Source organism: Tamandua tetradactyla, chromosome 2 (genome assembly GCF_023851605.1).
Source record: "Tamandua tetradactyla isolate mTamTet1 chromosome 2, mTamTet1.pri, whole genome shotgun sequence".
Taxonomy (NCBI): domain Eukaryota; kingdom Metazoa; phylum Chordata; class Mammalia; order Pilosa; family Myrmecophagidae; genus Tamandua; species Tamandua tetradactyla.
In genome coordinates, this window is record NC_135328.1 from 34,490,976 (window position 1) to 34,507,844 (window position 16,869).

The 16,869-nt window shown below is 39.6% G+C and overlaps 1 protein-coding gene and 2 long non-coding RNA genes across 4 annotated transcripts in view; all 3 read right to left on the reverse strand.

Annotated features, from left to right (window-relative positions):
• Positions 1–16,869, reverse strand: part of LOC143659661 (uncharacterized) — a 224,843-nt gene that overhangs the window by 23,519 nt on the left and 184,455 nt on the right. The window lies entirely within an intron of this gene.
• Positions 1,976–16,860, reverse strand: LOC143659634 (uncharacterized). Its single transcript, XR_013163625.1, has 4 exons — positions 16,511–16,860; positions 16,280–16,405; positions 3,148–3,338; positions 1,976–2,179 (listed from the first exon to the last, which is right to left on the reverse strand). It is a non-coding gene; the product is annotated as an uncharacterized LOC143659634 (long non-coding RNA).
• On the reverse strand, positions 14,176–15,217 carry LOC143659631 (olfactory receptor 1J2-like). Its single transcript, XM_077132806.1, has one exon. The coding sequence runs from the start codon at positions 15,215–15,217 to the stop codon at positions 14,276–14,278; it is 942 nt and encodes a 313-aa protein (XP_076988921.1). The 3' UTR covers positions 14,176–14,275.

Consider the following 16,869-nt stretch of genomic DNA (forward strand, 5'->3'; position numbering starts at 1 on the left):
ATCACAATTGGGTGAGTCACATCTCTGTGGAGATAATTTAATCAAGTTTCCAACCTACAGTGTTGAATCAGGATTAAAAGAAATGGCTGTTCCTCCCAGATTAGATCAGGATTAAAACATGACTTTTCTGTGGTACATAACAGTTTCAAACCGACACAGAAAGAATGGGACTACCACTCTCTCAAGCCCCAAGGATAAGTAACTATTAGACATTGAAATCTAATGAAGTTTGCCCTTCTGGTTTTCAGAACTCTATGGGTCTGGTGACCCCTGTTTTCCTTTCAATTTCTCAATAAGGCAATGGGAATATTTTTATCCCATGACTGTCCCTCCTTTGTACACTGGAAGCAGATAACTTGCTCTAACTTTCTCTGGTCTATAACCAGAGAATTTTTGCCTCAGAACAGATGATACCAGTAACTGACTTTGATGAGTTGGTGTTGTATTTGTATGGTTACTGAAATGGTGTAAGACCTTTGTAATATTGTGATGGAATGAATGTATTTTGTATATCACATGAACACATCTTTTGGGGATCCAGAGGATGGAATATGCTGATTTGAAACTGGTAGGTACCCCTATAAAAGCCACATTCTTTTAATCCTAATCCAATCTTGTTGTAGCAGACCTGTTGTGGTGTGGGATCTTTTGATTCCATGGAGATGTGACCCACACAATGTGGGTGTGACCTTTTGATTAGAAGGAGATGTGACCCCACCCATTCAAAGTGAGTCTTAATCAGTTTACTGGAGTCTTTAAAACAGCCATCACAGAGAGCAGAGAATGCTTCAGATACTTGGAGAACCAACACAGACACGATTTTTGGTGATCAAGACAGAAGTACCCTGGGTGCTAAGCAAGGACTCAGGAAATAGCAAGAACCTGAATAGAAGAAATCTCTGGTTTTGGGAGATGCTAAGCTAAGAGATGAAACCCAGAGTTTTGCCCCAGAAAAGCTAACTGAGGACCCACAGACACTTGGAGAAAAAGTCACTAGAATCAAAAGCTGGAAGCAGCGGAACCAGGAACAAGGACCAACAGATGCCAGCCACATGCCTTCTCATGGGACAGACATTGGCTTTTCTCCAGCGTCAAGGTATCTTTGTCTGTATGCCTTGATTTGGAGTGTTTAAGGCCTTATAATTGCAAACTTGTAAATTAATAAATCCCTTTATACAAGTCCATCTATTTCTGATATATTGCATTTTGGCAGATTAGGAAACAGAAACAGATAGCATGAAGTACATCTTATGATTTATACTTAAACATCAAATTACTCAGTTTTTATTATTTTTATCTAAAATGGTATTCAACACATCTTGGAATTAACTCAACTATAAGGATCAAAATAAAAATACATTTTTTTGTAAATCAACACAAGTTATATGCTATTTTAGGTTCTTATGGTATCTGTAACTCAAGGGTTAAAAAGATGTAACTTACACAAAATGCAATATTATTCAGACATCTAATCTGAATGTAAAATTGTTTCTCTTCTTAAAGAGGGAACATATATTTCTAATGTATCATATTCCTTCATAGAAATGTATGTATGTATGTATTTAGGTGTCACAGCAAGTCATTCATATCATTCCAACAGATAAGCCACTTCTTTGACATGATTAGGTATAACATTCTCACACTTGACTTGACAGAAATGAGATTCTCTGTCACAGACTGAGGGTTATGAGAGAAAGGGGGGAAAATGAATATACCTAAAGCTAAGGCATTTAGTTATGAAGATTATCACAGAATATATGTAAACCTGCAGGTTTTAAATTATGTGGATTCTAGAAAAATAGGCAGGAAAAAAAATCTAATCAGGGTCCAAAAAGAAGAAGGGAACATTTTAAAAGGACAGTTTGGAGTGTACCAGAGATGAGGGCAGACACGATATTTATCTGTATAACAAACTATCTCAAAACTTTTGATTTGACAAAAAGCATTTATTTAAAACACAATGCTATTGGTTGGACTTTTGGGCTGGGACAAGGCTCAATAGGATGGTGCATCTGTTATGGCCAGGTTCAGCTGATCTAAGAAGGGGTCACTTGCCTCTGTAATCACCTGGGGACTGGCTGATGGCTTCCTGAGATAACTTGTATCTCCTACATTGGCCTTTTATCTTCAGGCGGCCTAGCATGGGCTTCTTCACATGGTAGTCTCAAAGTCCAAGAATCTACAAAGATATTGAAGGCCTTGGCATGGACCTCTTACATTATCACTTCCAATAAATCTATTAGTTAAAACAATTCACCAGCCCAGCCCAGATTTAAAGCATGGCCAAATACACTCAACACATGAAGAAGAGGCTGATGATGCTGTAATTATCATTGCAATCTATCATAATCACCCATGCAATATGTCAAACAGGAATCACTGGAGGTATCACTAGGAGAATTAAAAGGATGAACAAATTAACTATCACTTGACAAAAGTAATCCCACTTCTCAGAAGTATCCCCAAAGCCGATGTCATGTCTCTGTTCCTCTGGCTGTAGATGAAGGGCTCAGCATGGGAGTCATCATTAGATACAAAACTGAAGCTCTTATGTCCTCAATTTTGAAATTGTTTGAGGAAGGAAAGAAGTAAGTAACGGTAACAATCCCATCGTACAGAATCTCTGCAAATCTCTTTGTTCAACTACAGGTGGACAAGATCCTCTTGGTGGAGGGCAACCTCAGAATGGTGGCCCCAATGTGGTTATAAGAGCCAATAATAGGACTCATTGTTAGGAGAATAACCACTGCTGCCTCAATGAAGAGGACAAACTCATTGAGGGAGGTGTCTGAGCAGGACAGCCTCAGGAGGGCTGTGAGAACACAGAAGTAGTGGGGATGGGGTTGTCAGCACAGAAGGACTGATGGACAAGAGCAGGGTGTGCAGCAGGGCATGGGCACAGGAACACAACCAGGACCCAGGCATTAACAAGACATATAGCTCCTCCCACATGACGGCATACCTGTCATATGCCATCACTGCAAGAATAAGTCAACACCAGCAAACAGCATGTAAAAGTACATCTGGGAAATGCACCTCACATAGGGAATGGTTTTGTGATTAGTTTGCATTTCCATCAACATATTTGAGACAGTGACAGATGAAAAGGAGACATGAGTGAGGGCCAAGCAGCTGAGGAAGAAGTACCTGGGGGTGTGGAGGTGAGAGTCCAGCCTGATGAGCAGAACAATGAGCAGGTTCCCCAGCACTGTGGTCAGGTACATGCCCAGGAAGAGGCAGAAGAACCTGCCCTGCTGCTCTGGTCGGATGGGGAGCCCCAGGAGGAGGAATTCAGACATGCTGCTCTGGTTCTCAGTTATCATGCTGCTGTTTTCTCTCTTGGGAATTAAGAAAAGTGGGAAATGTCAAGGATCTATAACAAATGAATATGCCCTTTTTAGCATAATGTATTGATTTTCATCTATACTTATGTTTATTTCTTACGCTATCGATACATGAATCACAAGTTCCTCAGATTTTCTCTTCCATGATACATTAGAACCTCACAATAGCCAACAAGATTTCCTTCCATGGAGAGCAGAAGACGTTTTTCTTTATTTAACCAATATTTATTGAACAACAGCCTTATCCCAGATAATACAGGAAGCCCTAAATAGAGAACAAGAAATGTAAACTCCCTATTCTTTTGCCATATCCTGTGCTAAGTAATTTGTATTTCCTGATTTAAAGCTCAGAAAGCAATTCTGAGGTAGGAATAGTTGTCCCTATTTTACCATTAAAGAAATAAATCCTAAGAGCGCCTAAGTTATAAAACTTGTAAGGGCTGGAAGAAGATTGAGCCCAAGGATGACTTATGGCAGACATTGGGAATATGTTCCTTGCCCAGAGGTGAAAATGCACAGGAATCTGTCGGCCCATAGAAGAAATATGGCAACTAATGAACAATAGTTAAAGAAATATTTTTTAATAAGAATCAACTAAAAACCCTAAAACGTATACATAAATTACATACAGGAATGTGCGCGTGCATGCACGCGCACGCGCGCACACACACACACATAGACATAAGTTGCTGATTTGGCAATTCTAGCCACATGGGACAATACAGAGAATTTTTGGCTCTCTTCCCACAGTCATGTAAACACAGAACATACATAATGCACACAAATATTGGACACACAGACACAAGAAACAACACAACCACACACAAATACAAATACTGGAACAGACACAAGACATATATAAAACAACAGCAATACATGCAAATCACATATCACATTTTCCTAACTCATATTCATTGTCTAGGCACACATAAGGAAGCATACAAGAACCAATCAAATGTCATTTGTATCAGACACAAATCATACAAGAAACGCAACAATTGCAAATGCGTGACTTTTCATGTTTAGGCAACAAATGATACACTTGATCATGCACACACACCCTCAGATCTGATGAGGGATTCCAGACCCTTAGGCCTCCACACAGCACAGCTGCAGACAGGCAGTGTGTGAGTCTCGTGGGCCCCATTCCCTCGCAGGCACAGTCACACAGTCAGTTCCCACAAATAAATAAATGGTTAGTATACAAACACCATCAACAAATGCTCACATCTCACAAACATGCAAATAAATCTCATAAACACACAGAAGATCTCACGCACCCACACTGCTATAGTAGTTATTCCAAGCTTCCTCTCTTATGTTGATTATAGGAAAAGTCAAAAAACTTGTGCTCCACTTACAGAGCACATTGGACTTCATCCAGAGTCCACGCTCATTTACATGGCTTTGCTGTTGGTCTGTTGGTGAGAAAGTGAGAACTATCGAGGAGAACAGATCAACTGTTTGGGAACAGTAACAGAATAAGAGATTTCAGTCATGTGCAAAAGTGGTAACCTTCCTTAATCGGGGCCTTTTTGGAGATGCTTGTTCAAAAAAAAATTTAGAATAGACCCAACAAAAATCTATAATCTCAGATAATATAATCACACAGATAAACCTCCCCCACTGATAAATTTCCAGCTTGCTCTGACCTGTGCCAGTCCTTGGTTGGCTCAGACACCTTTTGATCCACTTTCTAGAGTCCTCTATTTCTGTTGATGATACCAGGAACAAAAGATGAAGTGAAAGACTCTGAGTCCTGACCTCTAGATCTCTCTATGTATGATTTGAGCTCCCAAATAATGAGCAGTAGGTTTCCTTTTACTAATCACAGAGGACTCAGAAGAAGTCTGTAAACTCCTGGCCATGGAAATAATCTAGTATGGTAATTGCCTCCAGTTGGGAAGGAGCCTGGGAAGGGACTGCAGAGACTGGACTAGTAGAGTCATGAGGGAAATTGTCTCAATTATTAGGAGAACAAGAGCTTCTCTCTGGCTGCACCGAGTTCCCACTGAAAGCAGGAATGGTTCAGGCATCATCCAACTTTGCTGTAGCCTGTAGGATCAGAAAATACTGGAATTGTGTCTGGACAATGCCAAGCATTAATTATTTGTCATGAGCAAGACAGCAACTTCTCTCAGTCTTGTTTCATTAACTCAAAAGTGCATGCAGTAATAGTATTGTCAGCCATAAAGTTATAATTAAAATTAAATGAGGTAATGCCTACTAAAGCACATAAGTACACAATAAAATTGATTCTCATTATAATCATCTTTCAATATGACAAAAATATAATTCTGTACAAGTACATATATACAAATATACTTATTGATATTGAATGAATGACTAAATTAATTCATTATTAAAATCTGTGGAATTTAATAACAACCTATGCCATCCCTAACAAAGGCCTAAGTTGTCCATGTAAACCAGCTATTATGTGATTCAGATTTCAGTGTATCCATCATTCCAATTTTACTCTACCTTGTTTTACACAATTTTTTGAGCCAACTGTGGCTCGATTGCTGGTTATTCTCCTTGGTGACTCTAAATAAATTGCCATCTTTAGAGGATCCTTTTCATTGTTCTCTCTACTCTACTTTACCCAATCCTCAGTGCACAACATCCAGAATAAATCATACATATAATCTACCCTTCTTTTGGGACAACTCTTTTTCCTGTAGCCAAAGAAGTTATAATCATCACGAGGAAAGACATTGCATACTTTACTGCTGTCCTGTCCCCTACCACTCAACAATACCACCGATGGCACACATAGCAGGGACTCATCAATTGTGAGACTCTGAAACCAGACCCTGACATCCAGAGAGCACACTGGAGTCACCACTAAGGCCCTGCCCTAGCTCACAAGGCATTTCACTTCTCCATATCTGGTAGTCTGTGTCAAAGAAGAGGGAGTTAATAGAGATTTATGACACTCTTTTAGTGTAAGTCTCTGTACTACTTTATACATATAGCCAGGCTGATTCCTTGAAAGCAAATTAGTTACATAAACAATTCCACACATAATCACTCTGAAAATGATGAATTTAAGTTAAGTAATTAAGTGGGAAATAATAGTATATGTCCCACTAATGTTCTACTAACAGTGAGCATGCTTTGTGAAAAATTGGCAAAATATTCCTATTATAATGGAAAACAGAAATAAGATTTGAGAAGATCAGAGGAACTCTAAAAAGGTGAAAAATTTCCATTCCAAATACTGAAACATCAATAATTGAAAATGAAAAATGTTTCATTAAAATAAAGACATTTTCCTCAACCAAAACCATTCCAGCCAATCCTAAAGAACACCTAGGGCAATATATAAGATTCTACGAAGGTTCCATGCACTAGGGTAACTTTCCAGAAACCTACAACCTCCAAGTGTTCTAGCCTCCAGTGGAGGTTCTACAACCTCCAGATGAGTCCCTGGACCAGATAAGTCTGGATAATATATCCTTTTCTTGGCTAGCGTGTATATCTGTTGTTTTATATCAGGATAATGCCAGCTTCATAGAATGAGTAAGGAAATGTCTTAGATTCCAGGGAACCAAAAGAAATATCATGCAATGGGTGGGCTTAAACAAGGGACTGTACTTTAAGGCTAGGAGAAGGCCAAAGTAGAACTGTCTTACCCGCCATGATTTCTTCCAAAAGCCTGTGGTGCTCTGGGCCTGGCTGCTGGTGATCCTTGGACGGCCTTGTCTTTTTTCTCACATGGAGTTGCCTCTCCTTTCTCTTCTAAGTTCTCTTGACTTTCTACTTCCTGCTTCTTCCGTGGCTTACTCTCTCTATCATTTAATTTCCTCTGCTTGCAAAAGACTCAGTAATATGATAAGACCATCCTGTTTCAGGTGGCCACACCTTCACTAAAATAACTTTTCAAAAGTTCTTCTTTACAATCCATGAAGTATAGTTTGTCTGGTATTAATGTACACAATCAGTATTTATTGATTAGGGTATCTCTTTCTCCATTTTTTTATTTTTGTACTTATTTTTTAATACTAATAGATAAAAATGTATCTGTATGGCACCTAATAGGTGCCAATTGTCTGATATCACTGGCATGATTGTGGAGGAATAACACCTTCGGTGGAATTCTGTAAATCAAGAAATAGTTCTTCGTTGATATATAAGGAATTATTGTTTATAATACTAGTGTTTCTTATGCTGGGAATCCCTTCCTATGCTGGGAATCCCTTGGGTTTCCTTGGGTATCTGGGACATGTCAGCAACAGCAGATAATTTTTTATAAGTAATTAAATTGTGTACATAAGAAAGGGTTTATAATACTCCTAAAGAGCAAAGGAAGCATCATTGTTGGTATTAAGGTATAATTAGTGAAGGCCAAACTCACCAGGAACAAGGCAGGACAAGGAGTTCAGGCAAAGGCTTTATTTCAGGGAGAAACAGAGCCGCCAGGCAGTGTTTCAAGAGAGACAGAGAAATGGCTGCACCGAGGTGGTGGGGGTAGGGTCTTTATGGCCTGGGGTAGGGAGTTGGGGGCAAGGGTTGGGCAAGTCTGTATTGCCTACTTTTCAGAAATAAGGGGCTAAGTTAGAAGTTAGCAGCTTTCTACTGGTAAAGTTTAAATTTTGAACGTGGTCTTAGGTATGCAGGCTTGTAAATGCCAGAGGGTGGATAGTGAGTAAGGGGAGTTTATGCAATAATGCACCTGCTGGAGGGTAGAGGCTGAGTAATGGGAGGTTATCACAAGAGGGCAGCTGATAGAGGGTGAAGGAGATGCTGGGTGGTATAAGTTGGGGTGAGAGAGACTTTCTGAAATATTTGCCAGAGGTAGATTACATACTGTGGGGAAGAGGTCCTGTCCTCCAGGTCTAACAGTTAGTACCCTTAGGTCTTATAGGTGTGGCTATAAAGAAAATACTTCCTATACTGTAAAGTGATTTCAAAGACCAATCAGGCATTCGACCAAAATGGTAGCATCAGGTGCTCCAGGAATGCATTCCTCCATAGAATTTTTCAACAACTAGCAAAAATGACAGTGCAATCTTCCACAAAACTCCAGAAAAGAGTTAAAAGTTTCCAGTAACTGGATGAGTGTCAGATCAAGAAAACACACTTAAAAATATACATTTTTTAATTAAAAAAAATACACATGAGGAGCTCCTGGCACCTTTGCTGAACCCTACCTCACCCCTGCACTAGCACAGTGTGGAGCTTCCCTGCATTTTCATTGTGGGTTCCTGGTCTTGTTCCTAAGGAGGCAGAGTAATTGCTCTGTGCATCCTGTGGTGCCTGTGTGTTTGTCCCAATTATTGGTGGCAGCTAGAAATACTAAAGTAATATACTTGTCTCTAGCTCACCCCTCCAAAACTTGCCCTGAAGTCTGAAACATTTGGGGATAGCTAAACCTTTTAAGAAACAAATAGATCAAAGCAGCCTAGGGCACAGGCTTACAAACTTAAATCATACAATAGGGAACCCAGGAGATTGTGGTAGACTACTTCTGAGGGACTCCGAAGGACATTTAGATCCCTTTCAATAGAGGAATTCCTAAGGCCATAATTGCATACAATGTATTAATAATCACCAATAATAAAATGAAGGTATTTGTGGTAGTTAGATTCAGTTGTCAACTTGGCCAGGTAAAGGCACCTAGTTCTGTTGCTGTGGACATGAACCAATGGTACGTGAACCTCATCTGTTGCTGATTTACATCTGCAGTCAGCTAGGAGGCGTGCCTGCTGCAATGAATGATGTTTGACTTAACTGACTGGTGCTTAAATGAGAGAGCGCAACATACCACAGCCCAAGCAGCTCAACATACCTGGTCTCAGCACTTGCAGCTCAACCCAGGCCTTTGGAGGTGCAGAAAGAAATCACCCCTGGGAAAGTTGTTGGGACCCAGAGGCCTGGAGAGAAGGCCAGCAGAGACCATCCTGTGCCTTCCCACGTAAGAAAGAACCTCAGTGGAAAGTTAGCTGCCTTTCCTCTGAAAAACTAACAAAATAAATCCCCATTTATTAAAAGCCAATCCATCTCTGGTGTGTTGCATTCTGGCAGCTAGCAAACTAGAACAGTATTATACAGGCAATAAGGTCAATGAACTTTAAATACAATCATGTTGAACAGATTCAAAATGAAAAATATTGTATGATCCCAATGATCAGAAATAGATTACGCAAATTTATAGAGTCTGGAGCTAGAACACAATATAATTGGGGCTAGACTGGGGTAGGAATTACGCAGTTAATGCTTGAATGAAACTAGCACTGGATAGAATAGGACAACTACAGGTGCCTGGTTTCCTGTTCAGCTCTAAAACAGTTAATAAACAACAGGAAGTCCCTAGTTTCTTATCTAGCTCCAAAGGAATTCATTCAAACTGCAAACTCCTAAAAGCAAGAATTCCCACTAAAGCCCAGAAACCTCCTAAAATCATTAAAACCTACCCAAAACCATAAAAACTTATAAAATCATGGGCCCAAAGCAGATTTTTAGTTAATAACAGAAAGCCTGGGGTTATAAAGATTGTTAAACTTCTGCTCAAATACAAATTTTGGATACATGTTGGGCTGGCCACAAGCATCAATAATAATCTCTTCCTGAAACAATCCTAGCCCTGTAAGCATCTGGTTAACACAAATCATGTAAGTACTTAGTATTCAAAGGTCACTGTGTGTTCTAGTTTGCCAGCTGCCAGAATGCAATATACCGGAAACAGAATGGTTTTTAACGAGGGGAATTTAATAAGTTGCTAGTTTACAGTTCTAAGCCCGAGAAAATGTCCCAATCAAAACAAGTCTATAGAAATGTCCAATTTAAGGCATCCGAGGAAAGACACCTTGGTTAAAGAAGGCCAATGACGTTCAACGTTTCTCTCTCAGCCGGAAGGGCACGTGGCAAACATGGCAGTGTCTGCTGGCTTTCTCGTGGCTCTACCAAAAAGGGACTCTCTCCAAAATGTTTCCTCTTTTAAAGGAGTCCAGCAAGCAACTCCACCTTCAGTGGATGGAGACACACCTCCATGGAAATCATCTAATCAAAAGTTACCACCCACAACTGGGTGGGTCGCATCTTCATGGAAACAATCAAAATGCTCCCACCCAGCAATATTGAATGAGGATCAAAGGGCATGGCTTTTCTGGGGTCCACCACAGATTCAGACCAGCACACTTGATAATGTTCCCTGAAGCAGGCCATGTGGGGCATTAGGGAAAATGATGGATTCTCCGAGAATTCCAAAGAGATCATCTGGATAGAGTGTCTCTGTGATGTTTACCAGTGTCTTTTCCTTGGCACTTCCAGTTGAGATTAAGACATGATTACATCATTTTTCTACTTTAGAATTGCTCAGGGTGATGGAAAACCCACCTCTAAAAGTAGTTGAGAGGATTAAATGAGGTAAAACACATCACCTACTTAGATTATTTGGCATTTAGTAAGCCTTCATTAAATATCTCATAACTTTCCAATGCCCACACATACATTTTGTTTCATAGCCATTATAGTTCAGCCCAACTCTACATTATTCAAACCAAAATGTAGAAATAAGCATTGACTTTTATCTTTCTCTCAACTCTTGCAATTCTTCAGTCATTCTTGTTAGTCCTAACTTCCAAGTACATTACCACCTCTGCTGCTACCAGCATAGATTACCTGCGCTATTGCAATAATTTCTCAGATATTCTCCCTCCTGCCCCACATGACCCTTTTCCAACTGTCTATTCTTAACACAGCAACCAGGATAAATGTTTTTAAAGCTGAGTTATGTCATTCATCTGTGGAGAACCTCCAAGTGTTTCACAAATAATTCACAGGAAAAATCAAATTACAAAACTTACATGACCTGCATTCCTGTTAGCTCTAAAATTATCTCCAACTGCTTTTTCACCTCCTCACTCCAGTCTCGCCTCTCTCAGCCCCTCTCTGTCCTGGAGCATAGCTGGCACTCACACATTTCAGCAGTTTTGAGGTTATAATCTCCATTCCCTACGATGTTTTGCCTACAAATATCCTCACAGCTCACTAACTTACCACCTTAAATTTCTTGTTCAAATATTACCTTCTTGATGACACCATCCTCATTTCACAACTAAAGTTGTAACACATCCCCACCATTCCTGATGTCTTCACTGAACTTGGTTTTTAATTTTTTTCAATTTTTCCTTTTTTATACTAACGTATGTTCAGCTCAAAATTTCTCACTTTATCCACTTTCAGGTGTACAATTAAGTGATATTAATTATATTCACTGTATTGTGCTACCATCACGAACATGCATTGCCTAATGTTTTTCATCACCCATTCTTAACTGTACCCATTAAGCAATGACTCCCTGTTCCTTTTTCTCCCTATCATAAATGTCAGGACTGCTATGACAAACACCCCAAAGTCACTAGCTACCTCACACAATTTGGAAATGAAAAGGTCAAGATCAAGGCATCACCAAATCCTTGCTTTCTCCTGAGGTCTGTAGCATTCTGGTGCAGGCTTGTGGAAATCCTTGGGATTCCTGGTCTTTGTGTCTCTGCCTCCTACCACGTGGGTGCCTTTCACATGTGGTGCCTTCAATTCAACTTTTCTCTGATTCTGGTCTCTGAATTTCCTCTTTTATAAGGTATCCAGATGTACAAACTAAAGTCCACCCTCTTTCAGTTTGACACACACGCAACAGAAGTTCAAAAGATCTTATTCACAAACGAGTCCACATGATAACTGATAATACAGAGGCACCTACTTACAAATGGGCAGCCAGGAATGCAGATGAAGGTTAAGAACATGTTTCTTAATATGTTAAGAAACATAATTCAATACACCACACTCACCCTCCCTTAGTAAACTGTAATCAGTTTTCTTTCTCTATAAATTTATTTATTGTATTTCCTAAAGTCAGATCATACAATGTTGTCAGTTTGTGTCTGGCTTATTTCACTCAACATGGAATCTGTACAATAGTGTTCACAGCAGCATTATTCAAAATTTTCAAAAGGTGGAAGCAACCCAGTTGTCCATCAACAGATGAATGGATAAACAAAATGTGATATATATACATACGAAGGCATATTATTCAGTTATAAAAAGGAATGAAGTTCTCATACATGCAACAGGGATGACGTTATGTTAAGTGAAATAAGGCTGTTTTTTTATAAAGTGTAAACATCATGATATCTACTGAATTTTTATGCTTTTTTTTTCATTTTACACACTACATATAAGCTCTAGAATGAAAAAGTACTTTTGCTTCTGATTGGTACATTTGTAGAAATATCCAGGAAAATGGTAGATAATTTCCAAAAAAAAAAAAAATGACCCATATACACTTGGCTTTCCAACTAAGAAGTTGGAAGTCACTTTTGCTGTTGGGCAGTAAAAAATAATTCATTTTCACAGTCTAGAATTACCAGGGATTTTAGTCTATCCCCAAAAAGTCTCTTATGAGAAAAAAAATACATTTTACATTGGTTTAGGAATTCAGTAATGGGATTGATTGCTCTGTACCACTCTGATGGATTCTTTTCACAGACACAATCAAATCTGAAGATAAATAAAGCCTAAATCATTGCAATATATTTATATTTTAGCAAATTATTAGACACACTGTATTAACTAGCAAATACATTTAAAAGGTCAGCATTCTGAACTTCTTTACTTTAAAAACTTGGAAGTACATTTACTTTCTATAATTTTAGAAAATAAAAAATAAAGTCATGGTGAAACAAAAAAATCTTATCGCTATCCCTTTGCTATCTCACAATATGAAAGATACATTTATGATTTATCATGGACTTTTTTGTTAGCATGTGCTATCATTAACTTTAAAATTAACAATTTTATGATATATATCTAAAACAATATTCACCAAATTCTGAAACAAACTCAAGTGTAAGGATTCAAGTGAAAATTTTTATCTAAATCAATACAGTTATCATATTACATTTGAGAATTCTTATCTCTTCACTACGGTAGCTGAAACATAAGGAGTTAAAACATTTACAAAAAATGACCTCTAATCATAGTCTAAAATTGTTTTTGTTCTTGCAGGGTGAGCATATTTCTGATGTACTATATTCCTTCAGAAAAAGGCACATATGAATTTCAGTGTCATAGAAGACAATTCACATTTTTCCAACAGATAAGGCACTTTTCTAACATGATTAGGAATAATGTTCACAAAATTGAATTGATAGAAATGAGGGTCACTGACAATGCCACGCACTGAGGGTTATGTGAGAATAGAGGAACAATGAATACACCCCAAGTTAAGGGAATTGTTATGAAGATTATCACAGATTTTCTGTGAACCTGCAGGTTCTGAATCTGTGGATCCTAGAAAAATAGGTAGGGAAGAAACCTTAAGCAGGGGCCAAAGAGAGGAAGAGAACATTGAAAAGGACAGTTTGAAGTATACCATAGACAAGGGCAGACACTGTATTTTCCTGTATAAAAAAAAATCTCAAAATTTAGTGAGTTAAACAATGATTTATTCACATCACAGTTCTGTTGGTTGGCAATGGGGCTGGGGCTGGGCTCACTGGATGGTGCCTCTAGTCTGGCCAAGCTCAACTGGTATAAGAAAGGGTTGCATGCCGCTGAATCACCTACCACATCACCTGGGGACTGGCTGATGGCTTTCCGGGACACCTTGTTTCTCCTGCATTGATTTTTTATCTTCAGTCATCCTAGCCTGAGTTTGCTCACACAGTGGTCTCCAAGTCCAAGAGTCTTCAGAGATTGAAGGCCTTGGCATGGACCAATTGCCAGACTACTTCCAATAAATCTATTAATCAAAGCAATTCACCAGCCCTGCCATGATGTAAGAGGTGGAGAAAGAGACTCCACACTAGAAAAAGTGTGCAAAGTATTTTGGTATTTTTGCAATCCACCAAAATCACCTAAAGAACTTTTCAAGGAGTCATACCTAGGGCATTGATAGGAGAATTAAGAACATGAATGGTGAACTGTCACTTGAAAAAGGTAATGCCCTTTCTGCGCAGTATCCCCAGAGCAGATTTCATGTCTCTGTTCCTCAGGCTGTAGATGAAGGGGTTCAGCATGGGAGTCACCACTGTGTACATAATGGAAGCAATTATATCCTCAATTTTGGAATTGCTTGACGAAGAAAAGAAGTAAACAATGGCAAGAGTCCCATAGTACAAAAACACCACAGACAGGTGGGAACCACATGTGGACAAGGCTTTGCAGATCTTCTTGATGGAGGGGACTCTGAAGATGGTGGCCCCAATGAGGATATAAGATCCCAAAATAGTACTCACTGACAGCAAGAAGATCACTCCTGCCTCAGTAAAGATAACTAGATAATTGAGGGAGGTGTCTGAACAGCTCAAATTCAGTAGGGTTGTGAGGGCACAGAAGTAGTGGGGGATGGTGTTGTCAGCACAGAAGGACAGGTGGACCAGGAGAAGGGTGTGCAGCAGGGCATGGGCATAGGAGCACAACCAGGACCCAGCCACCAACAAGACACACAGCTCCTCCCGCATGATGGTGGAGTAGTGCAGCGGGTAACAGATGGCCACGTACCTGTCATAAGCCATCACTGCAAGAAGAAAACAATCAACACAAACGAATAGCATATAAAAGTACATCTGGGAAATGCATCCCACATAGGGAATGGTTTTATGATTAGTTAGCATTTCCATCAACATGTTTGGGACAATGACAGATGAAAAGGAGACATCAGTGAAGGCCAAGTGGCTGAGGAAGAAGTACATGGGGGTGTGGAGGCGAGAGTCCAGCCTGATGAGCAGAACAATGAGCAGGTTCCCCAGCACCGTGGTCAGGTACATGCCCAGGAAGAGGCAGAAGAACCCACCCTGCTGCTCTGGCCGGATGGGGAGCCCCAGGAGGAGGAATTCAGACACACTGCTCTGGTTCTCCGTCTTCATGTTGCTCTTTTCTTTCTTGGAAAGTAAGAAAAGTGGGAAATGTCAAGGATGTAAAAATAGTGAACATGGCTGTAACATCATGGTAATGTCCTTTTAGTATAAAATTATTGATTTTTAGCTATACTTACATTTATTTCTCACACTGATCATATATGAAATCAGGTCTCTCTCATTCTGGCTCTAATGATGCATTAAAATTTCATAACAACCAACACAATTTCATTCCATGGAAACCAGGGGACAGTTTTTCTTCATCCAAGGAATAATTACATAATATAAACCTTATCCCAGATAACGCATTAAACACTGAATAGAGAACAAGGTATGCAAATTTCCTCCATCTATGTGCCAGGCCCTGTGCTGAGTAATGTGTGTATTTTCTCGTAGACATTGGAAAGTAGGAATAGTGGACCTTCCTTTACCAGTAAAGAAACAGATTCTTAGATTGCTGATGTCACTCCCTAAGAGTACAAAAACGTGTAAGAATGAGAAAGAAGTTTGGGTCGAGACTGACTTACAGCAGACACTGAGCTCTTTTGCATCAGAACATGATCCCTGCCCATTGGCAGAAATACCCGGGGACTTGCCTGCCCATAGAAAGACACATGGCCATTGTTGCAAGACGGTTAAGGACATACTTTAATTTTAGGTATCAACCAGAAACCCCTAAAACACTACATGAATTACATACACACACACAACAAACTGATTAGGGAATTCTAGCCACCTGTGACCAATAATAATTATGTGGTTCAGTTACCTACACAATCATATAAACCCAACTCATAAATGATGTTTAAGATTGAACACACAACACCCAAGAAACAATATAACATACAGAAACACTAAAACTGGTACAGTCACAAGACAAACAGAAAACACATTAAACACACATCACATATGGCATATAGATAACTCATTCCCTGAGTCTAGACACACAAATAAAGCACATGTATGAAAAACAGAAGTACGCATGTTTTTTTGTATCACACCAAAATCATACAAAAATATACACCAATTGCACTTATGTGCCCCTGTACATTAAGGCAACAGAGAACTCACCTGGTGAAACCCTCCCTCCAGGTGAGGCCTTCCAGCCCCCCAGGGCCCCACACAGCTCAGGTGCAGGTGGGCAGTGTGCGAGTCACCTGGGCCCCATTCACTCACAGGCAGTCACACGGTCACTACCTACAATTAAACGAATGGTGAGTACACAAACACAATCAACAAACACACACACACACATCTCACAGACATGCAAGTAAATCTCATAAATGAACAGATCTCACGCACCCACATCACTGAGTAGATGTTCTGAGCCTCCTCTCCTATGCTGGTTTTAGGAAAAGTCAGAAAACTTGTGCTCCACTTAGGGAGCACCTCAGTCTTCCTCCACATTCCACATTCACTTGGCTATGATGTCCGTCCAATGGTGAAAAAGTGGGGATTATTGAAGGAGAGCAGGCCAAATATTTGGGATTAGTAATATGGAGTAAGAGACTTCATCATGTGCACAAGTGCTAACCTTCCTTAATCGAGCCCTGTTTGGAGCTATGTGTTCTGGGTTAAAAGGGGAAAAGGCAAGCTGTGAGTCAGTTACATATCACACACACCATTATTCATACACACACACACACACACAGAGATTCACC

Coding starts and splice junctions, on each gene's coding strand:
- LOC143659631 (XM_077132806.1), bottom strand. CDS start 15,217: ATGAAGACGGAGAACCAGAGCAGTGTGTCTGAATTCCTCCTCCTGGGG.